The 12,653-nt window shown below is 40.9% G+C and overlaps 2 protein-coding genes across 2 annotated transcripts in view; one reads left to right on the plus strand and one right to left on the minus strand.

Annotated features, from left to right (window-relative positions):
- The window catches only part of SMIM14 (small integral membrane protein 14), a 41,626-nt gene extending 37,680 nt beyond the window's left edge, over window positions 1-3,946 (minus strand). The window contains exon 1 of the mRNA XM_088131177.1: window positions 3,851-3,946. The gene's annotated coding sequence lies outside the window, so the exon portion shown is untranslated. The remainder of the gene's footprint in view (window positions 1-3,850) is intronic.
- A 134-nt stretch (window positions 3,947-4,080) lies between these two features.
- The window catches only part of UBE2K (ubiquitin conjugating enzyme E2 K), a 32,133-nt gene continuing 23,560 nt past the window's right edge, over window positions 4,081-12,653 (plus strand). Inside the window, exon 1 of the mRNA XM_088131217.1 lies at window positions 4,081-4,292. Coding sequence (XP_087987343.1) covers window positions 4,230-4,292 — 63 coding nt within the window. The 5' untranslated portion in view covers window positions 4,081-4,229. The remainder of the gene's footprint in view (window positions 4,293-12,653) is intronic.

The following is a 12,653-nucleotide window of genomic DNA, read 5'->3' on the forward strand; positions in this document are numbered from 1 at the left end:
GTGAAGTGCCCATTCAAGGTGATGCCACAACATTTCAGTTAGGTTATAGTTAAAGCTTTGACTTAACCATTCCGAATTGTGAAATTCCTTCTGCTTCGGCTGTTGTTGGATTTGTGTCTTTGGGTCATTGTTATACTACAGGACTCACATTTAAGCTTTCAGTTCACTGATAAATATTAACATTCTTCTTTAGAATTTCCTGGTCCAATCCAGAATCCATTGTTCCTTCAACGATTGAGACATTAGTGTCCTAAGGTTGCAGGGCAGCCCCAGACCATAACATTTCTATTCCCATGGCTTGTAGTTTTAAAGTCATTTTACAGAGTTAGGTTAGGTGGCCCAGAAATATGACAAATAAAAAACAGATGAATTTCCAATCACACTGTAGGTCCTGGTCCCATCTACTTTTTACAGTGTGGCTCTGAGCTGATGCACACTGGATAATCGAGAAAGCCAAAGAATACCCCAAAGAAGCCAATATGTGCTTCACTGATTATAGAAAAGCCTTAAATTGTGTCAATCATGTCAAGCTGTGGAATATGTTTAGAAAAATGAAAATCCAAGAATACCTCATTGCCCTCACGTGAAACCCATATACAGGTCAAGAAGCCACAGTACGGATAGAACATGGGAAAACAGACAGGGTCCAGGTTGGTAAAGGAGTGAGACAAGGCTGTGTACTCTCCCCTTATTTATTCAGTCTATATTTATGAATATATATTAAGGGAAGCCTGACTGGAAGAAGAGGAGCATGGTTTTAAAACTGGAGGAAGAAACATCAATGACCTACACTATGCTGATGACACTATGGTGATGGCTAAAAATGCAAAGGATCTGCAAGGTCTAGTGATAAAAGTCAAGGAGCAGAGTGAAAAAATGGGACTAAGATTAAATATAAAGAACACCAACGAATGTCAATAGGTGCAACAACCAGCCTTAGAACTAATAAGGAAGATATTGAAGTAATAGATAGCATATGCCTTTTAGGATCAACCATCACCAGTAAAGGAACAAGCAATCAAGAAGGTCTTGGAAAGATATTCAAATGCCTTCATGTGTCTGTACCTACAAAGATCAGAATAGTGCAAACAATGCTATTCCCTATCATATTGGAGGCCAAAGTTGGACTTTGAAGAAACAAGATAGGAAGAATATTGATGCTTTTGAATGTTAGTGTTGGAGAAGACACTTGAGAATACCATGGACAGCCAAGAAAACAAATGGATCGTTGAATAAATCAATCCAGAGTTCTCACTCAAGATACAAAGGACCAGGCTCAAATTATCCAACTTTGGAAACATGTGAAGACCTAGCTTTCTGGAGAAAGCTCTAATGCTGGGAAAGGTTGAAGGAAAGAGATGATGACCAACAGCAAGGTGGATACACTCACTTACAGTGGCTACAGGTGCACCAGTAGAAAGCCTGAAGGATTGTCATGGAGAAAGTCTATCTATATGGCTGCTAAGAGTCAACACTGACTTGATAGCACATAATAAATAAAAATCTGAGCATACCATCAAGAATCAAGTGCAGCCCTCAGTTTGTATGGAAGGATTAAAGATAGTTCTAAAGGGTTCACTAATTTTATCTCATTACTATAAGGGATGAAGCAGCAAAGCTGATGACAATGCTGAGAAGTCTTGTAATTGTATATAAACAGATGGCCGAAGCGTATCAAGTGTTACATTTGATGTGTTTCATTTCACTGCAGTAATGCTGTTCAAAATTAACAAATTTTAACAAACAGCACTTTCATAACCAGTTTAGGCCCTTCAGTTACTGATACCATTTTTTGTGTTGGATGAAATGAAAGAATTAGCAAATTCTTGGCAAAGACCTGGCAAAGGATTCTTCTGGAATTCACTCTGCAAGACAAGGGATCAAAGAGCATTTTCCTGATCCAGTTCTGGAGAAAGGGGCAGTATAATAGTGCGTGAAGGTGGTATCTCAGGAGAAAGCTTATGTTAGGACCAGTGGGAAATTCTTCGGGGAATGGCTTTTTAATTGTTAGTTTCTAATTTTTCTTATCATTTCACCATCTTCAGTGATTATTTGATAATTAAAAAAACATGCAATTCACATACTTTCCCTTGACTCTTCTTTTTACCAGAGATCTTTCAATTCTAAGAAATTTTCTAAGGAATGAGCACCACTGTCAGCCTTACTTCCAAATGCAAATACAATTCCAGCTCTTCTTGCTCTTTCTCTCTCATTACTGTTTTTTTTTAATCTCCCAGTATTACACTATTTAAGTGGGTTATTGCTAACTTGACAAAGATTGTAACCAGAGATCAAGAAACTTCATTTTCTAAGTTTTACAATGTATAATTTAAAAATATTAGTATCACTAAACATTACTAAAACAAATGACAAGGTGATAAATCTAATGAGATAGCAGTTGGAGAAGAAAGAGCCAGAAAACTTAATTTATGCATACAATTGTTTGCAGCTAATTTTTCATGAAATGTAAAACTGACTTTAAGATTAGACTGTCTCAGAATCACATACAGCACAAGTGTGTTGATGAACGTAGTCCTATGGAATCACATGAGCTTGGTTCCATTAAAGTAAATATAATTCAACAAGTATAATTTATGTTCAAACGATTGCAGTACATTTAAAATCTAAATATAATTTTGGCATGTCTCACAATCCAAGCCTTTCATGTGCTAAGAGAAGAACTAGGGCAGAAAATTAATTAGATTAAGAGACATAATAGCTGAAAGAGACATCTTCATTTTATTTATATTCTTGAAAGAACTGCCTCAGGTTGATTATTATTATTGCCACGGCCACCTAAAGCTTTTTAAACATATCCTGAATTTCTGTATGATTCAACATACTCTGAATGTAAGATCAAAAGCTGTAGAAAATGGAATTGTTTTTTGAATCAGAACACTGGATTGGGACATTATCTGAACTATCCCTCAGACCATAATATATGTAGATTTATCCCATTAAACAGATAACCAGAATTCATGTTTAAAGCACAATACATGAAATAAGCACTTTTCCCAGTTCACATACTTACATAAAAAGGAGCCTGTGAGGAGGTCACAATTTACTGTTTCCTTCCTGCCTAAGAAGTTGTTTCCCCAGCTGTGCTTCAACATATGAAGGTAGGTACAAAACTGTTTAAATGCTCCCCTCCCCTCTACACCTTTTATATCAGAAGTGGATTTGTATCCGAACGAGATAAATAGTACATGTATTTGAAGTATGTAGCCAGCTTCAGAATGACAGAAGGGATGATCTGCAGGACTGTAACATCGACATAAAGAAGGGACTGCACTGTAATTAAGGAGGTCCTTCCTGAGCCCGGAGAAGACAAATGCTTCTCAGGAGAGGAGGCATTAGGCGTGCATGCAAAATGCTGACACCCATTTGCAAGACTTGCCGTTGGATTATGCCGCGTTTCTAAGCTTTCCTGAACAGGCTAAATCTTGCATGGGCTGACCCGGGATCAGTCCACCGTCTCTGAGAGTGCTACCACGGCCCCCCGCCCGTCCACCCGCCCGAGTCCCGGCGTGTGCTGAGAGAAGGGCCTCGCCGCTGCCCGTCAACACGCACCCACGCCCGGGCCCGCTGCTCCTTCCACCCGGCCCATGAGGGAGGGCAGTCTGCACCTCCCTCTCTGGGCCTCAAGCCCTCCCCGGGATAACGCTTCCCAGGCCCAGCCGAGGGCCGAAACGCGGGCGAGGCGCCAGGACCACCCCTCCCGGCCTCGGGCGGATTTCCTCACGAGACCCTCGGCGCTGGCTCGGCTCGGCTCGGCTCGCCGCCGCCACGACGGGCCCTCGCCACTCACGCCCGAAGACTTCCAGCCTCGGATTTCCGAAAAGCGACCCACCCCGTCCGTCGTTCGCGGAGGACGGGCATGGCGGACTCCCGCCTTCGTCAGGGAAGAGGGGCCCGGGCGCCCTCGCGCCAAGGCCGATGCGGCGACTCCCCGCCCCCCTCCTTCCTCTTGGGGCCCCGCCCCCGGCGCCGCGCGCGCGGAGCAGACCGGCCCCTCCCTCCCCCCTCCTTTTCCCTCCTTCTGACGGAGAGGAAGAGGCAGGCCCTGGGCGCCGCAGCGCGCATGCTCGGCGCGGGCGCCATTTTGGACGGGCCGGAGCTGAACTAGCGGGCGCAGCGGTGGCGGTAGTGACGGGCGGCGGAGCTCGGCCCGGCTCAGCGGCGGCGGGAGCGGCCTGGGGTTCGGCGGGTCGGCGGGTCCCGCTGCCGAGATGGCCAATATCGCGGTGCAGCGGATCAAGCGGGAGTTCAAGGAGGTGCTGAAGAGCGAGGAGGTCAGGTTTCCCTCCTGCTGCCCTCCGCGGTCGCCGGGCGGGGGTGATGGGCGGGCGGGCGGGCGCATCCCGGCGGTTGTTCCTCGTTTCCCTTCCGCTTCTGCCGGGCGGTGCCGGGCGAGCCCGGCGGGAGGCGGCCGTCGCTGCGGCTTTCCGGGGGACGGGCGCGGTAGTGGGGGCAGGCGAGCGGGGCTGCCTCTGAGGGGCGCCCGCCGAGAAGGCAGCCAGACCGGGAGGAGCAACGGCTGAGGAGGGCGAGCCGGGCCTCGCGGGCAGCCCGCTCCGCCGGCTTTGGATCGCCGGGAGCCCCTCCCGGGAGAAGAGGCCCATAGCCCGGGCGGGGCGGCTTAAACCCTTTTCGTTTTAAGGGTGGGATCCCCCGCCCTCTCCCTCCTCGGAGGGCCGCTGAGCCCGTCTGCCGTTCCTCCCCTGGAGCGTCAGGCCTCACGTCCGGCTGAGGTGTAATCTTCTGAATTACTGTATTCGGAGAAGCAGCCCCCCCCGCCCCTTTGTAGGCCCAGCCGCCCCTCAGCCGGGTTCGGGTGCAGCCCTTGCGGGTCTGCTGCTCCGTCCATTGACCAGGGAATCGGACGAGGTCAGGGGAGAGCTTTGCCAGCGGGACCCGTTTAAGTTAAAAGCAGGGCTGCGTGCCCCTGGTCCCGAGAGTTACCCTGGCACTGGAACCTGGTGTGGGTGAAAGTGGCAGAGTTTTCTGTGTTCCGTGCCTGTGTGGAAGCGGAGAAGAGAGTAAAAGATCTGGGTATGCGAAGCAGGCAAAGCTTCATAATATATTTCCTACTGCGGCAGGTTAGGAAAACCATGGTTTGTGGAATAAGCCAGAATTCAGGTAAGCAAATAACTGTGGCTTACTTGGCCAGTTCCTAGTTCTTTTTAAGCTAATCTTGCCTTGGATTTTTACAGATGGGTTAGGGGCTTGAGCAAACCAAAAATATAAACTGGGACTAAGGAAGGAAATTAAAAAGGCCCCTGTGTTGATGTAGTCTGCTATTTCATAGTTGTAGTGAGTAAACCTTAAATTATGGTCTGTTGGCTAACCTTATCTGTACAAAATGCTAAGCCAAAAACAAGTCAACAACGTGGCTTAATGCAGTGCATGGGATGAGGTGTTAAAATGCATGGACTAGTGGGAAGCTATTCTTGAATATATAAACGATTGGAAAAATGATTGAAGGCAAATATTTAAGATGTAGCACACCTAATTTCCCCATGATACAGACATGGGAAGAATCAGATGTAATCATAACCTACAAAACCACCGATTGATTAAAAAATCTTAAAATACATTTAGAACTGCATTTCGTTCTTTCACACTTTAAATGCTCATGAGAAACACTCTACTGTTTTGATGAGGATGCACTGAGAGGATGTTTTTACTAAAAAAAAAAAAAAAATTCCTCCCCATACTTACATAATGGCTTATAAAAATTGGTGAAGTAGCACACGTTAAAAAGTAGTTCTTTCAATTAAGAATATAAGTGCCTATATTCTTTTGATGCTGTGTATTGTCAATTAGCATAATATTCTGTCCAAAGGTCCTTTAACCCTTCACTCAGATATGTATATTAATCTCAGTGGACTAAAACCATATAGTGTTGACACAGCTGATAATAGTGAAAAAGTGGACAATTATGATACGTCAGATTTGTATCCTGGTCTTCCTCAAAATTTACTCAGAGTGGTATGTATGGTCTTAGTCTACTATTTTCTATTGTTTCACTACCATTTTTACTTATTTTACTATTTTCACAAAGTGTGAAATATTTTGAACCAAACAATATTCAGTATTCCAATACAAGTCTATTTTACAATTAAGAAATTCAGTATGGGGTCTCCTGGTCCAACCCTGCCTAAAATTACTTTGTCTTTCAGAGCATGTAATAGATTTAGGGTATTAATAATTCTGCTTTTCCTCAATATCAGTATTTTAAATGTCAACTAGATAGAATTAGATGGCCATGTTCCCCTGCCTTTCCTTGTGATGGAGTATATTTTAAAGAAATATGATCTCTGAGCTCTGAAATACTGTTTAATATTTTATATTAAAAAAACAAAGATGATAACTGAAGACTTCTTATGGTACTTCTTATGAACATAGGTGATTTTTCTAATAGTCAGCGTTAGTAACGTGAAACAATTTCAAGAGCTAGCATAGAACAACTTGAAATATTGCTTTTCAGCTTTATTGTACAAAAAGATCCAATTAACTTAATTCTAAATTTATTGATGTGACAGTTATAAAATAAAATCCAACAAAGATGTGTCACATGTTTAATCTAAGTATCTTTAGCTATCTTCCATATTACCTTTTCCAATGTAGAGAGGATACATTTACTTACAAAACCTATTTTATATCGCTTAGTGGATATTCAAAATTCTAGAAAATCAGGAGGGCTTGTAAATGGGCTGATTTCTAAAGTATATTTGAATCCATAGTGGTTTATATAAGAATGTGATCTCTGTATCTGTCCTTGCTTTAATAGAAGATATATCAGTAATAATAAATTTGGCTGGATGTTACCTATTTTTACAATGGTTTTAAACCTTTGAGATAGTATTTATTTTATTGAAATAGTTCTACTTTTCCCTTCGATATTGCCGTCCTAATGTCAGCTGAACAAATAAAAATATAATAGTCAGCTGATAATGCTGTTCCTGCATTACCATCTGTAAAATTCAATAGCTGAGTAAAAGTAATCCAGAATGATACAACAGTCAGTGCTCTCAAGTGCCTGAGAGTTCTGACAGCAGATCTTGTACATGGTAAGGAAAGGGCAACAATTCAGAGAAATTGGAGAAGACTCCAATTCATATCATTCCCAGCCAGTACTGAAGGCTGCAGGTTTCTTATAGCTGGGAGAGACAGTACTGAACAAGGGAGAACAAAACTCTGATAGTTTTAGAACTTCTACCAAAGTAACCAAGCAGTTTTAAGTTTTAAAATCAGGACCAAGGTACACAGAATATAATCTCTGCTATCTAGGAATAGATGGAGTTGTTTATCCATCATCCAGTTGAGCATCCTACTTCTAAAAATTTGAGTGAGCTGCTGATATTTTGGAAAAATAAAAGTTGGGTCCATTTTTTTAAAGAGTAGACTTACAGTCTCTTACTCAACTGTACTCAAAAAGCTAAAATCCTTTTGGATGTTTGATTGAGCATCAACCATGGAAGCACTGTATGTTGCAAAAGACTATGGAGCATAGTTTAGAGTGTACACTTAAGGCTTATTGTTACATCGTATTACTTGAAATGGTAGTCTAAAATATGATTTTCTGTTTTCTAATACAGTACCAATTAAATTAGGAAAGCTTCATATCATCAAAAGTGTTTTTCTTGAGCTTACTAGGTTCTTTGAAATGCAGTTTGAGAACCACATATTTTGCATTTCCCTCTTTAGAACACAAAATAGTTATAATGTAGCTTTTTTATGCATTGTGTCAATGTATGTGTCTGTCTCTGGAGTGGCCTAAGGAGCCAGACCACTCCAGCAACAAAGGCTGATAGACAGTTACTTGACAAAGGAGCTTAAAGACTTTTCTTATTATTTATTACTCAGGGATCTATACTGTTCCAGTGAGATGATTCTGATCAACTTATAAGACCTCAGTACTGTATTATAAAGTACAACACCATAGGGCCCTCCTCAACTTCCCTTGTAAACATTTGACCAATTCTTGGAGGGGGAGTAATCCTTCCATTCCATCTCCATATAGGCACTCCTAAAGAGCCAAGTCTTCTCTCAGGGCAAGTGATTCCAGAGGAGAGGGCCATCACCAAGGATGCTTACCCTCAGGGTCCCTGATGTTCAGTCTCACTCCATGGAGAGATTCTGCACAGAGCAGGTAGACTAGAATACCCAAGTACTAAACAGGAAAGAACTTGAAAAGTGTAAACATGGATCAGCTTACAGTAGTATATAGAACAGAAGCTCCTAAAATCAGGATTTGACTCCCAACATCTGTAATATTCCATTTAGTTTCAGTCATACTTATATAGTATTTACTTTTTGTACCATATTTACCATTTGGTATCATAAGAGCCAGTTTGATGTAGTTTTTAATATGCACAGAGGCACAGAAACTGGCTAGTCAATTTTGGGCCAAATCTCTCTGTCTCCACCCCACCTCACAAAGTTATTGTGAGGCAAACAGAAAGAGGGAACATTGTGTACACCACCTTGAGTTGTAAAAAATAAAAGGGAGCTATAACTCTAACATAAGACATTTATACAGCTTGTTACATATAAATCCCATGTATTTTTTTTTGTTTTTAGCATAATGTAGACATGTCAATTTTTTATCTTCATTCAAACAGTATATAAAGATAAAGGAGGTATTTTAACAAAACTATGAAAATTGACTTTGCAATCATTTATTCAACAAAAAGTTAACAGAAATAAGATATTTCCTTCTGTGGAAAAAGTAAGTACAGCTTTGGCGCTAATGGCTGGTATTGCCCTTTTGGAAGAAACAACCTCAAGTAGGTGTTTCTTACAAATGTTTACCAGTCCAATGTAGATTGGGAAGATTTTTTTCAGCTGTGCGATGTTTAAGTGGTTTCTTGCATGCATAGCCCGTTTAGATTACCCCAAAGCATCTCGATGGGATTTAGATCTGGGCTTTGACTTGGACATCCCAGAACTCTCCATTTCTTTCTTTTTTTTTTTAGCCATCTCTTGGTGGATTTACTAGAATGGTTAGGGTCGTCTTCATGTTGCAAGGTCCACTTTTGGTTGAGCCTCAGTCTTCTGACAGATGGTCTCATATTATCCTCTAGCACCCTCTGGTACAATGGGGAATTCATAGTGGATTCTGTGATAGTGAGTCACCCAGGCCCTGACGCAGCAAAGCAGCCACAGAACATAACATTTCCACCACCATGCTTTACAGTTGGTATCAGGTTCTTCTGGTGAAATTCTGATTTCCACCAAACATATCTTCTGGTACTGTGGCCAAATATCTCTCTTTGCCTTGAATGTCCAGAGCACATTGTTCCATAGATCCTGGTCTTTATGTAGGTGTTTATAAGCAAACTTTTAGTCTGTCCTGATGTTCTTTCTGGACAGCAAAGGTTTCTTCCTGGCACACCTCCCATGTGGATCTAATTTGTGCAGCTTCTTTCTAATGGTAGACTCATGCACTTTGACATCAGTAGTGCCAAGAGCTACATGTATGTCATGTGATGAAATTCTGAGGTTCTTAGAGACTTCTTTCAGCATCTTCCATTCTGCTCTTGGGCTGAACTAGCTGGGACAGTGTGGCTTGGGCAAATTGACAGTTGTTTGAAATCTCCTCTGCTTGTAGATGATCTTCCAAACAGTGGAATGATTGATGTCCAGTTGTTTGGCAATCTTTTTAAATTTCTTCCCAGGCTTGTAGGTATCTCTAACTTTTCTGAGGGCCTCAGAGAGCTCTTTAGATCTAGGCATGGTGATACCACACACTTCGACAACAAAGAGCAAACCAACTAAATGAGTTTTCAATAAAACAGGCTCCTCCCCGATCCTCTCTGATGATGATCTGATCATTTGCACCCGATCTGGTGTGCTTGATTCTAATCACAGGAAGTGATAGATGTAATTTTCCACATGCAAAATTTGAATTTATGTTTATTGAAATTACACAATAGATTACAAAATGTAAATGGTGCATGATGTTTGTTATAATATTTATGAGTATTGTTGAAATAAGTTCAAATACCACTAAAACAATATTTCATGCAAAGTCTTTTAAACAGATGGCGTAAATTAAAAGATTTCCTAGAAAATATAATTTAATAAAACTGGATTAATTTTTTAATCCACTTTTTGATTCTGCAATGTGGGTTTTCCCAAAAATGTTGAATTGGAAAATTTATCCTGTGTTTAGTCAATGAGACTTCTTAAAGTCTGTTTAGAAGTAACAGAAGATACTGAGCATGTTTAATATATTGAGTTCAGCATATGTTGTTGTTGTTGTTGTTCAGTCGTTAAGTCGTGTCCCCATGAGCCATATCGCGCCAGGCCTTCCTGTCCTTCACTGCCTCCCTGAGTTTGCTCAGTTTCATGCTCATTGCTTCAGTGATGCTCTCTAACCATCTCATCCTCTGCCGTCCTCTTCTCCTTTGGCCTTCCATCTTTCCCAGCATCAGGGTCTTTTCCAAAGAGTCCTCTCTTCACATTAGGTGACCAAAGTATCTGAGCTTGAGCTTCATTATCAATTTCAAGAGGGACATCTATGTTATTTCCACTTAGATATTTTAAACAAATCAACAAGTTAATAATTACATTTTTATGGAGCATTTTTATCTTTACTCCTAATAATACATATTAGATTTATTAGCACTTACACAAAAGTTTAATACCCTTTCCAATCCATGGTTGTTGTTGTTGTTGTTTAGTCGTTAAGTCGTGTCCAACTCTTCGTGACCCCATGAGCCATATCGCGCCAGGCCTTCCTGTCCTTCACTGCCTCCCTGAGTTTGCTCAGTTTCATGCTCATTGCTTCAGTGATGCTCTCTAACCATCTCACCCTCTGCCGTCCTCTTCTCCTTTTGCCTTCCATCTTTCCCAGAATCAGGGTCTTCTCCAAAGAGATCTCTCTTCGCATTAGGTGACCAAAGTATCTGAGCTTGAGCTTCATTATCGATCCTTCCAATGAGCAATCAGGGTTGATTTCCTTTAAGATTGACTGGTTTGACCTCCTAGCAGTCCAGGGGACTCTCAAGAGTCTTCTCCAGCACCACAGTTCAAAGGCATCAATTCTTCGGCGCTCAGCCTTCTTGATGGTCCAGCTCTCACAGCCATACATTACTACTGGAAAAACCATAGCTTTGACTATGTGGATCTTTGTCGGCAAGGTGACGTCTCTGCTTTTTAATATGCTATCTAGGCTTGCCATAGCTTTCCTCCCAAGGAGCAAGCGTCTTTTAATTTCAGCATATGTAACATGATTTAAAGATATGCTTCCTAAGAATTATCTGAAAAGGGCCATTTACATCTTTAAATTTGATTGTATTTTATCCATTCTAGTTGCAGTTTCATTTATATTCAGTTAATATATTCTGTATTAATTTTATAAAACTATTTCTAAAAATATTAGGATTTCAGTGAAAAAATATAACATGATCATTTTTCTGCAAGAAATTTCCATCTTCTGTCACTTTGTTTTATCCATCCCATAACATATGGTGTTTCAAAGTGTTAAATGGCAACAAATTATAGTTCTCTATAATTTGTAGCCTCTATAAACAAGGGAAATGCATCGCTACTGCCCCCTCCCTCCCCCCTTCTGTATTGCTCTATGGGTAGCCCCAGTTTAAGAACGAGTTCCGTTCCCAAGGTCTGTCCTTAAGTCGAATTTGTATGCAAGCCAGAACAGCGTGACTGTATAATACCGGATAAGAACCATTGTGTATTTAACTCGAATCATTGTGTGGCTAACTTGAATTTTGCTACACCAGGCCCCGTTCTTAACGATGGGTCGTCCGGAAGCCAGCCGTTCTTAACCCAGAGGCTACCTATATTCAGTAACCTGCTCCATGGAAGCTTCCCATATAACTTAGCATTATAAAAATTAAAGAATAAACTGAGGTTTCCTGTTGAGGCTTTGTAGTCAGTGTGACATGTTCAGATGATTAAATGGCTGACATTACAATACACTCGATAGATACATTTATTTGTTTGTTTGTTTGTTTGTTTTAATGGTAACTTACCTTTCTATGAAAAAAATGAAATAAAGGGTAACAGAAACAAGTCATTAAAAGTAACATTATGCAATATCACAAATATGATTGTAGAATAAAAAAAATCTGGGGAGAATACTAGAATAAAGGAGGCAAAAGTGTGTTCTGTCAAATTTCTTTGGAGAGGCTATTCTGTGGTCCTGGTGATTCAGTTGCGAAAAGTGTGGGGACAGCAGAATCATCATGGTGTGATAGAAATCTGCAGCCTATGTGAACTATGTTAGAAGATCGACAGCTATATAGTATAGAGCTTTTAAGGAACATCAAGGATTCAAGTTCAAATCAACTGAAAATGTATGTAAAATGTTATAAAGGTGAAACGAATGGATTAATCCTAGCAAATCTTGTCTCTGCAGAAGATACAGTCATTTCAAGGTCATAAAATTATTTTCAGTAAACAATTATATTAAAAGTAAAATAGGCAATCTGCAAGCACTCATCTTAAATGTTATAGGTTGTAGAGAAAACTGTCAAAGGTGAAAATATTAGGTACTTATTGTTGAGAAAGTGAGCAAGAGTTGTTTCCCTCATATTCTTTTTGTTAGCAAAATGCAGATATAAAATTGCGTTCTTCCTACCTACAGATTTATTCTTTGGTGATGGATTTGATATCAAATA

Source organism: Python bivittatus, unplaced genomic scaffold (assembly GCF_059951505.1).
Source record: "Python bivittatus isolate LINGU-HERP-01145 unplaced genomic scaffold, Pbiv_v1 ctg000970_np1212, whole genome shotgun sequence".
NCBI lineage: Eukaryota > Metazoa > Chordata > Lepidosauria > Squamata > Pythonidae > Python > Python bivittatus.